Here is a 20,782-nt window from a genome sequence, read left to right on the forward strand (position 1 = left end):
ATTTTTAATTCTAATACTATCCTTCTCAATATATGTTAAGGGAAGGGTTTCTCTTTTGATGGAAAGTGTAGTAACTTTTTCATTTTCAATTGGTTTTGATTGTTTGTGGTGTGACCAGTTGGTGGTTGTTGGTGTGAATGGTAGTGGTTAAGGTAAATTTTATATTGTTTTCACTTTTTTTGTTTTTTCATTTTGTTTGTATATCAGATTAACATTTTCTTACTATAATATGGGTTTAAGATTAGATGGTATTTTCACGAAATTATCTTTTGTATAATTTTAAATATATTTAATAATTATATTATGGATTGGACAATGCAAAATACATTTAAAAATTATATTTTGGATTGAACAATTGGATTTTGAATTCTACAATTTAGAAGAAAAAAAATTCAAAATGCAAAAATGAGTGCAACGAATAAAGTATAAACAAATTTTTTTACTTACGCGTTGGTGGAAATAATGCAACTGCTTAAGCTTCTTCACAAATAATGCAATGGTTTACACCAGTTCACAAAAATGCAACTGCTTAAACCTCTTCAACTCTCTGCATATAATTAACACTTAAATGCTCTCTCAAAAGGAATGTAATTGCTTAAGCCTCGTCACAAATAATACTTAGTTGATTATTCCTGCACTATATCAATTTAAATTCACACTAAACACATTATCCTAAACACACTGACGTGAAATGTTCGTTATGTCTTAAATTATTTAAAATTTTTGTTTTCGAAATATTCATATTTATAAGTCAAATAACAAAGTTTTGAATAAAATCCAATCCTAATATGTCATTTCTGAATTTTGTTATCCGAAAGTTTATCTGAACAACATAAATGATTTTCAGAAGTCAAGATTCGTAAGCAAACATAAATGAATTCCGGATTTCGATCCTTAACACCATTTGCAACACACCATTTTGGATATGAAAATTCAAAACTCATAACTCACTTTTGAATATGGTCATTTAAAATCTTAAAATAGATATTAAAATCTGGAGTATATAACAATCACTTATGGATTTTTGAAGTCGTAAGCAAAAATGAAGTCAAGGTAATGTTGGATTTTAAATTTTGTGTCGGGGTATATGACTTAAATGATATATTACATGAACAAATTGTCATAATACTTAAATGCTCTCTCAAAAGGAATGCAAATTGCTTAAGCCTCTTCACAAATAATGCATATGTTTAAGCCCCTTCAGCCCTCTGCATGTAACTAACACTTAGATGCTCTCTCAAAGGAATGCAGGTATTTAAAGTTTTTTAAAATGATAAAAGAGTTTATTCACATTTTAGTATGGAGGTGAAGAGGAGTTATGGAGATGGAGGTAGAAAGTGCCTGATTTTCATGGGAAATCAATGTAGAGAATAGATTAAAATTAGAAAAATGAAATAATTTGAAATGATGAATTCAAATTTAATAGATTTGAATGTGTTAAAAACTGTGAAATTCCTAATCCAAGTCGAAGGTTAAAGTTTATATTAAATTTGCAATTGATGAGCGTAATAATTTTACTTGTTTTGATAAACACAAAAATCACAAGTCATGATCTAAGTCAGAGAAGGCGTAGTAACATTCTAACTATCTTTTTCTTGAAATTCTTTTTAACATTCACCGTTACGCCTCATATAAACGTGGTTTTCAACTATTGTTGTTAGGCTGCATAAATTGAAAAAAATTAAAAACTCAAAGAAAAAATCTATAAAATTTATATAAATTTTAATATAAAATTAAAATATGTAATAAAGATTTAGCACAATTAGAATATGGCCGAAGTCATGTTCCTACAAAATGACTAACTCACCACCATGTCCTTCTCCATGATGACATCTCTATGAAAACAGCATACCCAACAACTCTGAAAAGAATCTGAAAATCATAAATGATTGGCCAAGTATCTTCATGAGTCCCTAATGAAATATTCCTTGATTTGAAAGCATAGCAAATATTATAAATTGTCTCTTTCAAGGAAATAAACTAAGAATGAAGAATCCAAAATTGTTTGGAATAATTCAAAGAATGACGTTGTGCTGCAATTCCTTCCTTCATATCATACTAAAACTATATCATTTACCTTCCATCCATATCAACTATAACTATACTTCCTTCATGCATCATCTATCATCTTCCAACAACTTTTCTACTTATGCACACTTTTTCTTTTCTTCACATTATTCTAAAGAGTCTACCATCATTTCCATAACATATTTAGCTATTGCAATTATTATTTTCTATTTCTTCTTTTCTTTCCGTCTTTGCCTCTAAAGGTAGGTGTGAGTGTATACATACACACAAAAATAAATTTATGTAGTACAAAAATTGGGTGACGTTGTATTATTTATTTGTTTGCAGTAAAATGTCAATTCGAACAAACAAGATGAAAGCAGTACCTGTGTTGCTGAAGCAGTTGATGACAACAAGGAACAAATTCCATGAAAGGGGAAGAGATGAATCATTTGAAGGGAAGTTGGAGAAGTTGAGATTGGAAGTGAACAAGATAAAGGATGTATTTGCGAGAGTGAAGAAGAATGAAGAAGAATTGCTTGACACATTAGCAGAGGTGCATGGTCATCTTCGCAAGTTAGACCGTAGGAAGCTGGATGAAGACATGGATGACATTTGCAAGAGAATCATAGATTCTGCTCACAAGTTACTCCCAATGGATGCTTTTGATGATTTATCTAAGGAGGAGGATCACAAGGGTGGCCAAATATTTCACACATCACAACAGTTGCAGCAACCCCATCAGAAGAGTTGGACTCTGGAAGATTATTACTGACTAGACCGTGTATCAAAAGGTTGCTTGTCATCTCTCCTATTTTTACCTGAGAACGTTGTCATAAGGAAAAGTAGTGCAATTAATTTGTGGATTGGAGAGGGTTTCATTAGAGGTACAATGAATAAAACAACACAGGAATTGGGTGAGGATGTGATTGATGATCTTTTGAAATTTAATGTGATTGTACGCTATGGTAATGGAAAGGGTTCCACTATCAATAAATTTCGAATTCATCCTAACTTCCGTCGTCAATCAAAATTGTATGTAGAGCATCGAAAACTTTATTTGGAAGTATCTCATTATGGAGAAATTGAACTAAGTCGGTTACAGCTTAAGCAAAAAGAAGTGACACTAGGTGATCGGTATTTTGGTTTTAGATATACTATTTTCAATGTGGTGCAAGTTATCTAAATTTTAGACCACAATGGGTCAAACAATTTCCAAATTTAAAGGTGCTTCAACTTGGGTGTTGGCAAGATTCACCTTTGCATCACATTGAAGTTGGGAGTGAAGAATTCTTGAAAGAGTTGAGAAATCTAACGCAGTTGAAATATCTTAGTTTCCGTGGGATATCAAGAATATTCGAGCTTCCTTCCTCCATTGCTCAACTTGAGAGACTACTAGTTCTTGATCTGAAAGCTTGCCATAATTTGGAAACACTACCTAATGATATTTCATCAATGAAAAGTCTCACACATCTGATTTTGTCCCAATGTTACTTACTGGAGGGAATGCCAAAGGGGATCGAGAAGCTCACTAATCTCCAAGTACTAAAGGGATTTGAAATAAGCACTCCTAAAAAGACTCCTTGCAGAATATTAGATCTTGTAAATTTGAAAAAACTAAAGGGACTAAGCGTACATATAGGAACTGAGGCCGTGATCAAGGATATGGAGTTTCTAGGTTTGGAAGATTTTTTTGAACTTGAGTGTCTGAAGATATCTTGGAGTGTGTCTGACTCAAGGTATGACAATTTTCAGGCCATTTTGCCACCACGTTTGAGAAAGTTGCATCTTGAATGTTTTCCTGGAAAGAGTTTTCTAGGACGATTTTTGCCTGGCGAGAGGAAAGGTTTGTTGTCATCATTGGAGCTAAATATAAGTGGAGGAAAAGTGGAAAATATGGAAGTAGATTTTAAATGGTGGAAGGTGGACATACTGCGTCTGAAGTACCTTAAGCGATTGAATGTCAACATAGACGATTTGAAATCATTCTTTCCTGAGCTGAAATATGTAGAAATTAAACAAATTTCAAATCATTCATACATTGAGCATGAATGGAACTCCTAATATGAATCACATACTGATTGATAAGAGAGGTTAGATTCATGTCTTAAAATATTGTGTATACTTATTTTGTTATCTGAATATGCTATTCCCAAATGTTTCTATATATAGAGAGTGTATGTAAGAGTGAACAAAAATTAAAAAATAAGAAAAAATAAATGATATGTCTCTCTTATTAAACTTGTTATCTCTAATTAAGTACAACTTTAAAGCTGAATTTTGAACACATCCTTGTCCGTTCCGCATCTGACAAAAAAAGCATGGCCAAGCCCAAAACTAAATAGGACTCGAACCTAAGTCATAGGACACAATTTAATATTCCAAAGAAATTGCAACAACCAAAACTCGAACTCAAGTCCTTCCAGTAACTAGAAAAGAATTAACCACTAAACCAGACAAGTTCTTTGATCATATTATCATTTTTATTATACTTATTATTAATATAATTTATACATATTAATATAATTATTATTATTAATAATAAAATAAATTATACTCATATTATTAATATTATTACTAATATTATTATTAATATTATTATTAACATTATTATTAATATTATTATTAACATTATTATTAACATTATTATTAACATTATTATTAACATTATTAATATTATATTAATATTATTAATATTATATTCATATTATTAATATTATTAATATTATTAATATTGTTAATATAATTAAAATCATAATAATACTAAAAAATTTGCTTGGTGTAGTGGTTAAATCTAACTTATAATCCAAAATATAATAATCAACTATATTCCATGATTTTAAGTTAATTCTATAACTATCATGAAATAACTCATATTTCTCAAATTGCTTATGATACTCTCTTTCAGCCTTTACAATGCACTTCTTAGTTCAACTCCTACCTTGACAATGGACTAAGGTTATTAACTTGTTCATGCTGGGGAGATGGGACCTAGAGAACCATTGAAGTTTTCGTCTTTTTCCCTCAGTCAGGCAGGTTGTTGGGTGCTTGACTGTGGTACTTCTCATCTTCGTGCTTCTCCCTCGGCTCTCGCTATCAGGCGAACATTGGGAATCTATATTAACACACTTATAAAGAATATTGCATATGTGTCACCTCGTTACTTACAACTTAATAATGTGCTTCAGTTGGAAAACATTAATTTCTTTTAAAGATCATACTCAGTAACTATAACAATGACATTTATTGACCATGTAGTCAACTTTGAAACACTTTGGGTATTGTATTAATTTAAGAATTAAGAATAAGTTACTTACTCACGCACTTAGTCTTAATATGTTTGTATCATATACATAATTCTTTAAGATGATCTTATGCTTCATTTATGAGAAATAACATCTTTAAAATTATAATGGATATCAAAACAAAAATCCTAGTTCATTAAGCTATTGCACAAATATAACATTTAAATTTATTTAAGTTACTAATGAAAAGTTTTATCTAACTTTTTTTTTCTTAAACCAAATAAAACATTTTTAGATAAAATTTATTCTCTATTTTTAAATACATCCATTACCATTTGCATTAATTAATTACTTCATTTTGAATTTATATTCTTAAATTTATGTATATTTTATATAATATTTACAAAATTTAAATACGCATTTTTTTTTTACTTTTCTTTTACTATTTTTTAATTAATTATTATTTTTCTACATGTTTTCAAATCTTTATAAACTTTTTAAGATAACTTCATTTAAATAATTTCAAAATTAAACACTTCCTCAAATTAATAAATTTAATTTAACTAATTTATATCATAATTTAAAAAAAAATATTTATGACAATATATAAATAAAATAAATTTAAAATAAATAATTTTTAAAATAATAAAATATTTTATATAACATTTAAATAATTTAAATAGATCTTTTCTTTTACTAAATTAATTTTAAATCAAACACTTAATTAATTTAATAATTTTAATTTAACTAATTTATATTAAAATTTGATAAATTAAATAATTTATTATAATATTAAAGAAATAATTTTAAAATAAATACAATAAAGAATTAAATATTAAAATATTTGTTATACATTAAATAAATTTAAATTAATAATTTTAAAATCCTAAAATATAAACATGCGTGGGTTGTGACGGACGCATATGCGTGGGACGCAGCCGATGCATATGCGTGGGCCTGGACCGACGCAAATTGGACTGTTTAAAAAAAAAACATTAAATCCATAAGTGCGTCCGTTTTGCGTCCATTTTCATTTTTGCGTGGGTTTCTCGCCATTTTAGCCGACGATAGTAGCATCCGAAAATGACCCACGCAGAAATTTGGAAGCTATTTGGCTGTTTTCTTGTAGTGAATATTCAATTTACTACAATAATTTTTAAAAAAAAAAAAATCAATTTGATTCCAAATTTTTAAAAAAATACATAATTTGGTCCCTTATGTTAAATTTCTATTAGTGACATTGTTAAATTTCTATTAGTGACATTCATACTGTTATTGATAAGAGGTTTCTATTTTTGGAGTCTTCGGTACAGTTCTTCATTTACACGATGAATTTGGTTGGAAATGTTAGAATGTTTAATGGATGGTGATGTACGAAGAGAATGACTTGGTATATGTCATGTGTCTTGTTCTTAGCTTTCTTTTGTTTCCCCTTTGTATCTGTAACTTCTGCACAAAATAATGAATTCTTTGTTTATCAAAACGAAAAAAAAATGGCAATAATGAGGTTTTATATAATTTTCATTCAGGCTGATAAGCTTCGCTCCCCAAAGTACCAACCTTCAATAGAACATCTGATTCTGTAAGATAAGAGAGAGAGAGGTGCTAGAGAGAAAGAGTAAACACGTGTGTTGTTGTTATATTGCATGGTACAGGAAAGAAAAGAATATACAATATTTATAGGGATTAGGTAGGCTTTTGGTGCACTCCGTTAACAGCCCCCCGTAAACTTAGGTGGGATGATTTATCAAACACCCTAAGTTTACACTTGAAGGAGTGAAAGGGAGAGCCAGAAAGAGGCTTAGTTAATATGTCTGCAACTTGAAACTGAGATGGTAAGTGAATGAGAGTGAGACTCTTATCAAGGACATGATCCCTGACGAAGTGAAGGTCGAGTTCAAAATGTTTAGACCTAGAATGCATGATGGGGTTTGCAGCAAGTTGAACAGCACTCAGGTTATCACAGTATAGGCGTGGTGTAGGGGAACGGATCCGCAACTCATGCAGAAGAGATTGAATCCAGATCATATCAGTTAAGGCAGCAGCAACACTCCGATATTCCGCCTCTGTGCTGCTGCGCGAAACTACTTTCTGCTTCCTGGAGACCCATGAAACTGGATTGAGGCCAAGAAAGATGCAGTAACCGGTTGTGGATTTGCGGTCGTCTAGGTCAGTGGCCCAGTCGGAGTCGCTGAAGCCGATGATGGAGTATGACGAAGAAGCACGAAGATGAAGACCATGAGACGAGGTGCCAGCTAGGTAGCGAAGAATTCGTTTCACAGCTTTCCAGTGAGATTGCTGAGGTTTGTGCATATATTGGCAAACACGGTTGACAACAAAGGACAGTTCGGGTCTAGTGATGGTAACGTACTGTAAGGCACCGACGATAGAGCGAAAGAGCGTAGGGTCCTCAACAGATGTGGAACCATCAGCGGTAAGACGAAGGGAAGAAACCATGGGTGTGGGTTGAGGTTTAGCATGAAGCATGTCGGTGCGGTGGAGAAGATCACGAATGTATTTGGACTGAGAGAGATGCATGGAATTATGAGCGTGCCAGGTGACTTCCACTCCTAAAAAAATAGTGCAAACGACCGAGGTCCTTTAGGGCAAAGTGAGAGGCGAGTTGTGTGATAAACAGCTGCACCAAGGCATGCGAACTACCAGTGACCAGGATATCATCAACATAGATGAGAATGAACAATGTTGCAGTAGGAGTGAAGCGAGTGAAGAGGGAAGTATCACTCTTGGAAGGGAGGAAACCCATGTGGAGAAGAGTGTGAGACAGTTTCTGGAACCAGGAGCGTGGTGCTTGTTTAAGATCGTAGATGGCTTTGTGTAAACAACAAACTTGAGAGGAATCACTGGAAGAAAATCCCGGAGGTTGTTGCATGTAAACCGGTGAATCAAGCTCACCATGCAAGAAGGCATTGTTGATGTCAAGCTGGTGAATGGGCCAACATGAGGAGAGAGCAATGGTGAGCACGATACGAATGGTGGTTTGCTTGACAACAGGACTGAAGGTGTCGGAAAAATCAAGGCCTTCACGTTGGTGGAATCCTTTGGCGACAAGGCGGGCTTTGTACCGTTCAAGAGAACCATCAGCGTTGAACTTTCTCTTGAAAACCCACTTGCAGCCAACCAGATTGGCGTTGGGAGGCAGCGAAGTCAGTGTCCAGGTTTTGTTGTGAAGGAGAGCATCATACTCAGTTTGCATGGCACGAAACCAAAGTGGATTAGCCATGGCTTGTTTATAGTTAAGAGGTTCAGAAAGGTCAGGAGAAATGGAAGAATGAAATAATTTAGGTTTGGAAATACCTGCTTTGGCACGAGTGAGCATGGGATGAGTGTTAGTAGGTGGTGCAGGAGAAGGCTCGGTAGGAAAAATAGGGGATGAAGCCGAAGGTGGAGAGGACTCCGTGTGACGTGAGGATGTGGGGATGGAGGCACGAGGAGCGGGAGTGGCGACAGGAGGAACGGAAACAACAGTGAGAGATGCAGGGGAAGAAGCAGAAATATCAGAGGTAGAAGAACATAGAAAAGGGTTAGCTGTGAGAGAATAAGGAAACAGAGACTCATTAAACAAAACATTGCGTGAAACAAGGAGCTTACCACCAGTAGTGAGGCAGAGGTATCCTCGTCTGTGAGGATCATAGCCAAGAAACAGACATAAGGAGGAATGAAAATCAAATTTATGTTGGTTATAAGGACGCATCAGAGGATAACAGGCACACCCAAAAACTTTAAGAAACTTATAGTCAGGTTTAATAGCAAGAAGAGTTTCATAGGGACTAATATCATTTAGAACAATGGTAGGTAAAACATTGATAATGTGAACAGCAGATGTAAACGCTTCAGCCCAATAAGTGAGAGGAAGAGAAGCACTAGCAAGAAGAGCAAGACCAGTTTCAACAATGTGACGATGTTTTCTTTCTACAGAACCATTTTGTTGGTGTGTGTGTGGGCAAGTAAGACGGTGATCAATACCAAAGCGTTGCAAGGTTTTTGTTAAAGCAAGAAATTCTTTTGCATTATCACTTTGAAGAGCTTTGAGAGAAAAACCAGTTTGTTTTTCAGCAAACAATTTAAAGCGTAAAAAAACAGAAGTTACTTCAGACTTAGAGTGAAGAAGATAGAACCACGTAAACCGAGAGAATGCATCAAGAAAAGCAATGTAATATAGCGAACCATTTGTGGAGGAAGTATGTGAGGGACCCCATATATCAACAAAAACAAGTTGGAGTGGTGTATTGTAAGAAGTTAAAGAACGAGAGAAAGGTAATTGATGAGCTTTAGACTTAGCACAGGCATCACAGAAAGTAGTAGTTTTATTACAGGTAATGTTCTGTAAACGCATAATATGGTGAACAATACGAGATGAAGCATGGCCAAGACGTTGGTGCCAGATATCATAACTGTTCAGCAAAGTGTTAGTAGAGGCAGTATGAACAGCAGGGTGCATATGAACAGAGGGTGGCACAGAGCGTTGTAAATGTGGAAAAACATAAAGACCATCATGAATTTTGCCTTGGAGAAGAATCTCTCTTGTAACCTGATTTTTGACAAAACAGTGATCAACAAAGAACTCAAAAAACACCCCATTATCACGGGCAAACTGTGAGACACTGATAAGATTTTTGTTAACAGAAGGCACATGAAGAAGATTATGGAGTTTGAAAGAGGGAGAAGAGTTGGAAGAAGAAAGAACGGCAGAGCCAAAAGCACGAATGGGCATACCTGAACCATTACCGAGGTGAACGAAGTCATTACCAGTGTATGTGTTGGTGGAGGAGAAAACAGAAGGATCATGGGTTATGTGATGAGTGGCACCAGTGTCGGGATACCACAAAGGATCTTGAACAGTTGAAGGAGTGCCCAAGATGGAAGGTTCAGAATGAGCAGGGTGTGAAGACGACGAAAAGAAAGTTGCATTAGCAGAAATTGGTGAAGGTCCCTTGATATCAGAACGAGTCCAGCAAGTAAGAGCCGTGTGACCATATTTGAAGCAGAGCTGACATTGAACCCGGGCAGGAGCGGTGGAGGAAGACTGAGCAATCCAGGGAGAATGTGGGCCACGAGAAGATTGATACCGTTTGGTGTTGGTATGGGACCTGAAGAAACCGCGACCACCACGCACATTATGGCCACGAAATACAGAAGTAGAGGAAGGTGAGGGGTTCCAGGTGCTGGAAGCAACATTAGCTTGGACGAGAGAGTGCTCAAGAGAGCGGTGCTTCTCGAACCGTTCTTCTTGAGCAAAAAGCAGAGCCTCAATATCCTCAATAGTGTAGGGATCAAGACGTGAGGTAATGGACGTAATAAAAGCATCATACTCTTCAGGAAGACCATCCAAGACAGCATCAATGTGGTCTTCAGCCGTGATAGCAGAACCAGTGGCAGCGAGAGAGTCCACCACTTTCTTGATATCAAGAAGGTAGGCAGAGATGGAGCGATCACGTTTAGGGGTTTTGAGCAGAAGCTTGAGTTTGCGAACCTTGGCGCGAGTGTGGGAAGCGTAGTAGACATTTAACTTGTCCCAGATGAGAGAAGCCGATCGTAATCCAACCATTTGTGTAAGCATGGAAGGAGACATAGAAGCAAGAAGCCAAGCAACAAGCAAATGATCTTGTTGCTTGTGAAGGAGAAAGGCAGGGTTGACGGTGGTTCCAAGAACCTGAGGGGGGGTGAGGGGAGATTCCAAGAACGAAAGAAGATTGAGTCCCTCTACCTGAGCAAGAACTTGTTGGCTCCAAACCAGAAAGTTATCATCCGTTAATTTGAGAGAAAGGGCAGTGGGAAAGGTGTGAAGCTGAACAGGAGAAGGAGAAGGAGAAGAGACTGTTGGAGCAGAGGTGGAAGAAGATGAAGAAGATGAAGAAGACATGGCTGGAAAAAAAAGCTCTGTATACCATGTAAGATAAGAGAGAGAGAGAGAGGCGCTAGAGAGAAAGAGTAAACACGTGTGTTGTTGTTATATTGCATGGTACAGGAAAGAAAAGAATATACAATATTTATAGGGATTAGGTAGGCTTTTGGTGCACTCCGTTAACAGATTCAACTTCTTTCTCGATTTCATCAAAACTTGATAAGTCTGACTATGATACCATATTTAGAAGTGAACTTTAAACCTTAACTTTCATTAAAAACAAACTTATAAGATAAAGTTTAGAACAGAAATTACACAATATTATGCATTTGTGGAAGAGAGGCAGAAATTCCACTGCCTAAATACTAAATACTGTTTTATCTAAGGTAAATCTCTGTCAATCATTTTCTGCAATTCCTTGAATCGGGTTGAACTTATTGTGAAGAAAATCACTGAACTTGGGTATTCGTGTTTCTATATTCATGCAAAGATGTTGCAAGAGCACCTCATTTGTCGTGCTATGTTGTTCTCTTCTCCGGTCATGCAAAACTCACTGATCTTTCGCTGTGTGGTAGTGCATCGTGCTTTCTGGTCGCAGTTCTCTTTGCTCGCGGTTCTCTCTACTCATGATTCTCTTCACTACCAGTTCTCGCCACTCCTGGTTCTCTCTATTCACGATTCTCTTTGCTCGCATTTCTCTCCACTCCCGCTTCTATTTGTAACACTTCAACTACAAATAATGGTTATTTAATTATAAATTGGGAGTAGATTGTTTTATAATAAGATTTTCTTAGATTAATCATAACATAAGCTTATAAATATAAATGTTTCTCAATCTTTATAATTATTTATAGTATATTACAAAACCATATAACTTTTGCATAATAATAAATGTTTACATTAAAGTAGGGAAATATCTATATATTTTAAATATTCTAAATTCTCCTCGAGTCATGAAGATCACAAAAAAAAAAGCTAGAACGCACCACTACTCACCTAAACTCGCCTAAACTGACCCAAGCCAGATGCCTCTAGAGGATCTCGCCCAGACAAGATCACTTTGGGCCTTTTTTCCTGCAACTCGCCCAAACAAGCCCAATAACGTCCAAGGGTCAAGCCTAACTAGGTTAAATATGAGGCACATCCCTCCACATCATTGAGTGGATTAGAATCCAATTGGAATAATAGAAGGTCTTAGACATCCTAGATGTGGCAGCTGTCAAGGAGAAACATTATGATCTTCTTTTCTTGCTCTCCATGCTTTTAACAACCAACATGCGTGACTAATTCTACCATTTGGGATTGAGAGTAATATGTTCAAACTTTTATGTATTGAGGTGATATTTAAAAAAATATTTTATTCTTGATTGATATTTATCATTTTGTTTGTAATGCTTATTTCTATGATCTAGATCCTTAGATTTGCCTGAAAAGTACTTCTAAGTTTCTAACCCAAATGATAATGCTTAACATATTTGAATGTTAGAAATAAATTTGAAATGTTAATTGCGATCAATGTCTAAACATAATGAAAGAAGTTTTTATAAATATGCGAGAAATCAATATTTAGGAGACTTAATAATTTTATATGCGAAAAAATCGATATAAATGATTTTTATACGGGCATCAATATAAATCAAAGGATAAAATACTATCATGTTAATCAAAATACAAAAGAGTAAGAAGGATGAACCCTTAATCCTATTTTTCCAATTGAACCAACAAACTCTTTGACTTTTTTTTCATTTTAATCATTGCAATGATAGCAAACTACAACAAAATTTATTATTTAGTTTTCTATCTAGTGAATCTTTTACTTGATTATTTAACTGTTCCATGTGAGTTCGATATCTGTCCTTAGGGGCAAATTATTACTTATGACAACAGGATGCACTTGCCGTAAAGTAGTCATTAGATGCTCAATATGAAATGTTCAAATATGAACCTTTAATGCATCATATCACTTTTTTCCCCGTTTTAGTTCGATATTTGTAGCATCCTTTGTAGGCTTCAATAATCTTCAACACAAATCATGTTCTCTTGCTTCATGATTTTCTTATTAGACGCTTGATAAGGAAACTTTGACTACCAACTTTATATGCACATTTATGAGCCCTTCATAATTTCTAGAAGCAATATAAGCATGATTGACCATTATAATCAACACAATAAAGCACGAGTATCACTAAAATAATATCTTTAATATTCTACGAATTATCAACACTTTTTTCTCAAGTATTTCACTGTAAATCAATTTTCAAGTACTTTCCAAATTAATATAAAATCATATTTTCAAGTATAATCATATTTCCAAATTTTCAAGTAGTTTCCATCTGAAGCATTCATATGCTGTGAGACTGTTTGATGTGTCTCTTTGTATTTGAACTGTTTACTTAGACAACATTCTTTATTTTGAATGTTCTCTTTATGTCATATGATCACTTTACAATTTGTCTAATGTCAAGACGAAAACTAGATCATCTGATGTGTCTTCATTAGAGGGATTATCTATTGGATTTACTCTATAGACGGTTTGATATGTTGATTCTTTATAGTAAGATCATCTAGTGAGTCTTGCTCATCTTCTTCATTGATATTGACTTATAATTTAGAATGTCTGGCATGTAGCACTCCAAGTATATCGTTTGTCATTGACTCTTTAGAGATTGTCTGATGAGATTAAACAATTTGGAAGGCCTAATGAGTATTTAACTAAATTTATACATTTAGTAGGATTTGTTAGACTTCTTAAGACATCTTATAGTGTTTGTTATCATCAAGATATGTAGACTTTTGTATTAGAGACCATCTGATAGGTGATAGATTGTTTAGTGTTGATTGGACTCTCTAGCGTCTTAATATTCATAACTTGAAAATAATATTGTTTAACCTAAATTAAGAAAAAGTATTGCAAATATAAAATGAAAAAAATATTAAATAACTTAGAACAAAGAATAACATCAATCAAGATCTCCTAAAAAATATTATTAAGATTGATATATTTTAATTTTTAATAATTATTTGATATTTAAATAAATTTTTAAATTTAGTGGTAATTAAAAAAATATCCAAATAAAAGAGTTTAAATTCACTAAATTTAAAGGAACAAAAATATTTAAAAAATAAAACAATTTAAAATTATATCAATTCAAAATTCAATGTTAAAGTTTATATTAAATTCCCAATTGATTACTCTAATAATTTTTCTTGATGAACGCAAATCAAGATTCATGATCTTTGGCGTGGGGAAGAATTTTTTTGATTGGGAGAAGGACCAACTTAGTCAACTCCTCGAGGCAGTGCACGATTCGTGCCCTGTCTTGGTAAAGTTGATAGGTGGGTCTGGAAAGACGACAAGTCTCAAGTGTTTGCTGTTAATTTGGCATATAGGAAGCTTAGAGGGAGGTCTGAGGAGGTGTGGTCGAGGATATTTTGTTGGTTCTGGAAGATTAAGGCCTTGCCTTCTGCTCACGTTACCGTTTGGAGGGTGTTGAAAAATAAGATTGCCACTACGGCAAATTTACTTAGACGCGAGATTGCGATCGAAAGAGTTCTTTGTTGTTTATGTGGGGTAAAAGAGGAAGATACTAATCATCTATTTTTTTTTTATTGTAGAATAACCTGGTTGGTGTGGAACCTTTGTTTTAAGTGGTTAGACATTTTGTCGATTACCCCCATGGTTCTTACTCTCATTTTTTGTAGTTCAGGATGTGTAATGTTTCTGAGTCGATCAATTTAGGGATGAGGAGTATTTGGGTTGCGGTGGTTAGTGAGATTTGGAGTCACAGGAACAAGATTTTATTCAAAGGTGGAGTGTTGGACTATTCTGAGATCTTTTCTTTGGCTCAATTGAAGGTTTGGTCTTGGATTACTTCTAAATTCCCCTCTGCTGTTTCTCTTATTCTAATTGATGCTTTGTTCCTCTGGATTGCCTTGTTTCGCTTTAGCTGTTGTGTGGTTGTTGTTTTTGGCAGGGCTAGTTTTGAATTGTTAGTAGGAAGGTGTGTGATGTAAGGATGTATCCGATTTTTTTATACGGGTTGACTCATCCCCAAAGTGATTCTTAGATATATATTGCTTATTGTTGATAAAAAAAAATCATAATCTAACTATTAAAATATCAAATAAGATTTAGCATGATTATATAATAATTGTAATTTTTTAAAGTATTATGTAAAGATTTTACGTTATTAATTATACCTTTATTAATATAATTTATTTTATTATTTTACTCTTTATATTTTATAATTATTTTTTATGAACATAGTTTTTTATAAAATTTAATAAAAAAATATTTTAATCATTAATATAATAGTTATATTTTTATCTTTTATTATAATAATAAAAATGTGACACATCTAGTATACTTAAATTGGTATTGATAGCATCACGAGTAAATATAATGTGAGAAAATATATTATACATTAACAATACAGTTTTACTCGGTGACAAAAGTTCTATGATTTTTTTTATTGATTAATAGTGTAGAATTTTTTGCTTTGACAACTTAATATCCATTTAACTCTAATAGTTGATAGAAAAGGAAATAAAAGTAAAACAATTTTTTCACAAAATTCATCATGACAACTTAATAAATCACTGTCCACGTTGGCATTTCTATGAAAACAGCATACGCAACAACTCTGAAAGAATCTCCAAATCATAAATGATTGTCCAGGTATCTTCATGAGTCACTAATGAAATCCTTGATTTGAAAGCATGCCAAATATTATAAATTGTCTCTTTCAAGGAATAAACTAAGCGTGAACAATCCAACATTGTTTGGAATGGTTCAAAGAATGACGTGAAAGTTTTGAGCTGCAATTCCTTCCTTCATATCATACTAAAACTGCAAATTCATCTCATCATTTACCTTCCCTCTCATATCAACTATATAACTATACTTCCTTCTTGCATCATCTATCATCTTCCATCAAATTTTCTACTTATGCACACTTTTTCTTTTGTTCACATCATTCTAAAGAGTCTACCATCATTTTCATAACATATTTGCTTTTGCAATTATTATTTTCTATTTCTTTTCTTTCTGTCTTTTCCTTTAAAGGTAAGTGTGAGTATATACATACACACAAAAATGAATTTGTGTAGTATAAAAATTGGGTGATGTTGTACTATTTGTTTGTTTGCAGTAAAATGTCGATTCGAACAAACAAGATGAAAGCAATATCTGTGTTGCTAAAGGAGTTGATGACAGCAAGGAGCAAATTCCAAAGGAAAAGAGATGCATCATTTGATGGGAAGTTGGAGAAGTTAAGGTTGGATCTGAACAAGATAAAGGATGTATTTGTGAGAGTGAAGAAGAATGAAGAAGAACTGATTGATACATTAGCAGAGGTGCATGCCCATCTTCGCAAGTTAGACCGCAAGAAGTTGGATGAAGACATGGATTTCATTTGCAAGAGAATCAGAGATTCTGCTCACAAGTTGCTCCCAATGGATGCTTTTGATGATTCATATAAGGAGGAGGATCACAAGGGCAACCAGATATTTCACTCATCACAAGAGTTGCAACAACCCCATCAGAAGATTTGGAGTCTGGAAGATTATCTCCGGCTGGACCATCTATCCAAAGGTTGCTTGTTCTCTCTCCTAATTTTCCCTGACAACACTGTCATAAGGAAAAGTAATGCAATTAATTTATGGATTGGAGAGGGTTTGATTGTAGATAAAGAGAACAAAACAACAAAGGAATGGGGTGAGGATGTGATTGATAATCTTTTGAAATGTAGGGTGATTGTACGCTATGGTAACGAAAAGTGTCCCCTTATCAAGAAATTTCGAATTCTTCCCAACATCCGTCGTCACTTGAAATCATATACAAATGAATATGTAGACCGACTTGAATATAATTTGGAAAAATCTCGTTTTCAAAAAACTAGACTAAATCGGTTAAAGCTTGAGCAAAATAGAGTGATACTAGGTGATTGGCATTTTGATTATTCTATACATACTATTTTCAATGTTGGTGCAAGTTATCTGAATTTTAGACCACAATGGGTCAAACAATTTCCAAATTTAAAGGTGCTTCAACTTGGGTGTTGGCAAGATTCACCTTTGCATCACATTGAAGTTGGGAGTGAAGAATTCTTGAAAGAGTTGAGAAATCTAACACACTTGAAATATCTTAGTCTCCGTGGGATATCTAATATATTCGAGCTTCCATCCTCCATTGTTGAACTTGAGAGACTACTAGTTCTTGATCTGAAAGCTTGCCATAATTTGGAAACACTACCTAATGATATTTCATCAATGAAAAGTCTCACACATCTGATTTTGTCCCAATGTTGCCTTTTGGAGGAAATGCCAAAGGGGATCGAGAAGCTAACTAATCTCCAAGTACTAAAGGGATTTGTAATAAGTACTCCTCGAAAGACTCCTTGCAGAATATCAGATCTTGTAAATTTGAAAAAATTGAGGCAACTCAGCATACATATAGGAAGTGAGGCTGTGATCAGGGATAGGGAGTTTGAAAGTTTGGAAGGGTTTTTAGCACTCAAGTGTCTCAAGATATCTTGGAGTGGGTCTGACCCAAGGTATGGTAATATTTTTTTCATTTTGCCACCAAATTTGACGAAGTTGCATCTTGAATGTTTTCCTGGAAAGATTTTTCGAGAATGCATGTTTGACACGAGGCTTTTGGAGCAACAAATGGAGCTAAATATAACTGGAGGAAAATTGGAAAGTATGGAAGCAGATATTCAATGGGAGTTCGTGGACATATTGCGTCTCAAGTACCTTAAACCCAAACCCTAAACCCTAAACCCAAGACTATAGTCTCAGCGCGTCACATATTTAGACCAATAACACTGTGTGCGTCACGTCATCAACCGTTAATGTCATTGGTGGAAACTTATGTAAATGACCAAATTGAAGCTTTAGAAAAAAAACCTTGGCACCAAATTGATTTTTTTAAAAACTGTTCTCGAACGGGTTTGGGGACCTGGAGAACGATCGCTCCTGCTGACGTGTCCGGTCAGCTTCACGCTCTTGATGCTCCTTGATGCGTTCGCCTTCCAGGTCGTCCAACTCCTCAGGCGGGTGGGGTACCTGCAGAAAGCACTCCAACGCTCAAGTCAGTGGGGTATCGACACTCGGTAGTCAGAGTACTTTAGATCATGACGTACCTTTCTCCTTGAAATGCATGATATTTATATTACCTTGATGGACATTCGCTGTTGGGCTAGGTTAGGGGTTGTTTTACGATTAGGGTTGTGTTAGGTCACCCTTAACCATGGATTAGTCTCGCTAATCCGGTCAACCTTTGGCTTGAGCGTTATGTGTCGGTTGGCCACGTGTGCGACATGATCGACTCTATCGTTTGGGTCACAGTTTGGTCCTCGAGCTGGCCGAGTTGGTGACTCGGCCGGTCGTACCAGTACAGTTGCCCCCCAGGCCCGAGAGGTGGTACAGTCGAAGAGTCTGAAAAGTGGGACTCGGGCGGTTTGTGTAATGATGGGTGAAGTAAGAGTAAGCGGTGTCTGAGCGAGTCATTGGCACGCATTTATGAGGGGTTTTTTGGGCGCCAAGCGATGTGGATCATTGGATCAAGCAAATCCAACGGCTGAGATCTTGTGACGTTTGGGTTTCCGAGACACCTTCGGGCTATAAATAGGGGCTGGGAATAGTTGCCTCTTACAATTTTAATATTGATTGAGCTCCGATACTTGAACAAATCCGAGCGACCTTAGTCACTTTCCTCGTTCGTCCCAAGGTTAGTTATGTCTACTCATTCGCGTCCGACTTCTTCTTCTACCTCCGCTCGGTCTCCTCTTCCTGAACCTCCCTCTTGTTCATCGTCTTCTCCGTCTTCTTCTTCCTCTTCTTCTTCTTCCTCATCTAATAAGGTTATCTCGGTCGGGGCGGTTGGGGACGTTGCCCCTCCGATTGAGAAGGTGACGGGTGACGACGCTGGTAATGCGTTGGACAGGTCGGCCTCATGTGAGCGACCATGTCCTCACGTGGGGCTTGCTTGGGTTGACCCCAAGGTGTGCGAGGTGGCGTCCATTTTTCGTACGAACGCCTCAGTGGCCGAAATTTTGAACAATGTTCCTGTCCTGGAGGTCTCCGCTGAGTAGTCTCTATTGGCCTTCGGTCCTTGTTCCTTGGTGGACCGTGTGTATAGGGAGCGATCATCTACCGAACCCCCTTCTTTTTTATGTATAGTTTTCTTTTTTTGGACCTCCAAGTGTCCCTTCCTTTTGATGCTTTCACGGCCGGTGTCCTTCGGGAACTTAACGTGGCCCCGATCTAGTTGCATTCCAACACGTGGGCGTCCATGCAAACTTTTCACGTGGTGTGTCGAATGTTTGGGGTGCGTCCTCTCCCTTCTTGCTTTTTGCATTTCTATGTGTCCCATCCGGCCTAGTTGGTCTTTGTTCAAATATAATATTATCTTTTCTACTTGTTCTTTATATTTTCGTTTCATGTTTATTGCTAGATTCTATTTGATCAATGAAGTCTTGATTTTGATCCTGAAATTTAACTGAAAAGTATTTTTAAGGATTTGAAATAGACGAAAATACTTGATAACTTATAATGCTAGGAATAGATTTCAGGTTATTGGTTGCATCATAATTCTGTTCATAAAGCTGGATGATTTGTTAGATATCTGAGGAATCAGTGTTTAAGAAATTATCTTATAAATCTCATCTGTGAGGAATAAGGTGAATGACTTTAAATTACAGCATCAAGAATAAGTAGTTTTGAGTATTATATATTGTATTATTCCAAAATATAGATGACATAGGTAGAAGCAATTCAACCCCAAGTACTTTTATCTATATTTGATAAGTTATCTTGGTTACTTATTGAATCAAATCTTGAACTTTGAGTTACTTGTGAAATCTTTAATTTTATTATGAACCAGTTTTCACAATTATTTTCTATACTTGATTAGTTTTATAACAAAATTTCTTAATTAGAATTATTCCTTGTGGGTTCGACATTCATACTTTAAAGAGTACTATATTACAGTTGATTCGGTACACTTGTCGAGGAAAGTCAACACAAATATATTTACTAAGTCTATTAGGAAAGATCAGTTCATGACTTTGCGAAACAATGATATTTACTCACCAACTTGAGGGACAGTATTAAAATGATTATATATGTATATAGAAAATATATCAATGTATAACATACGTATTAAAAATAAAACAATAATTTAGTGTAATTACTTATAGATAAGTATAACATATGGAACATATCTCTCCAATCAAATTGGATTGTATATAAAGAGTATAATTTTTTTTTATAATATTTAATATTCTAGTCATGTTAGTCTAAAATAGAAGTCCCCAGTAATTGATTATTTTTTTTATAAAATAATGTATAAATTGATAAAATATATTTTTAAAGTAGATCAATGAAATATAACTTTTCCATTTAGTTTGATAATTTCAAAGAATGTCAAACGTTTATTTTTGATTCATGGTTAGCTTCTGTCTTTTAATATAGCTGCCCTAATGTAATTTTAAAGGTGTCATTGTTTTGAAAATATCTTAATTTTTTTTTCTTTTAAATTGATATCTATAAGTATTAATAAAAGAGATTTTTTTTATAACTATTATGTAACGATTTTACGTTACTAATTATACCTTTATTAATATAATTTATTTTATTATTTTACTCTTTATATTTTATAATT

General features: G+C 34.7%; 2 protein-coding genes across 2 annotated transcripts; both read left to right on the forward strand.

The window, feature by feature from the left end:
- The first annotated feature begins 3,513 nt into the window (after positions 1-3,513).
- LOC137823607 (uncharacterized) lies at positions 3,514-4,071 on the forward strand. The gene has a single exon (XM_068628813.1). It carries the CDS (start codon positions 3,514-3,516, stop codon positions 4,069-4,071), a length of 558 nt encoding a protein of 185 aa, XP_068484914.1.
- Positions 4,072-16,049: 11,978 nt separating this feature from the next.
- On the forward strand, positions 16,050-17,889 carry LOC137823610 (disease resistance RPP13-like protein 4). Its single transcript, XM_068628817.1, has 2 exons — positions 16,050-16,180; positions 16,266-17,889. Exon 2 carries the CDS (start codon positions 16,270-16,272, stop codon positions 17,887-17,889), a length of 1,620 nt encoding a protein of 539 aa, XP_068484918.1. The 5' UTR covers positions 16,050-16,180; positions 16,266-16,269.
- Positions 17,890-20,782: the final 2,893 nt, after the last annotated feature.

This window comes from Phaseolus vulgaris, chromosome 8 (genome assembly GCF_000499845.2).
Source record: "Phaseolus vulgaris cultivar G19833 chromosome 8, P. vulgaris v2.0, whole genome shotgun sequence".
NCBI lineage: Eukaryota > Viridiplantae > Streptophyta > Magnoliopsida > Fabales > Fabaceae > Phaseolus > Phaseolus vulgaris.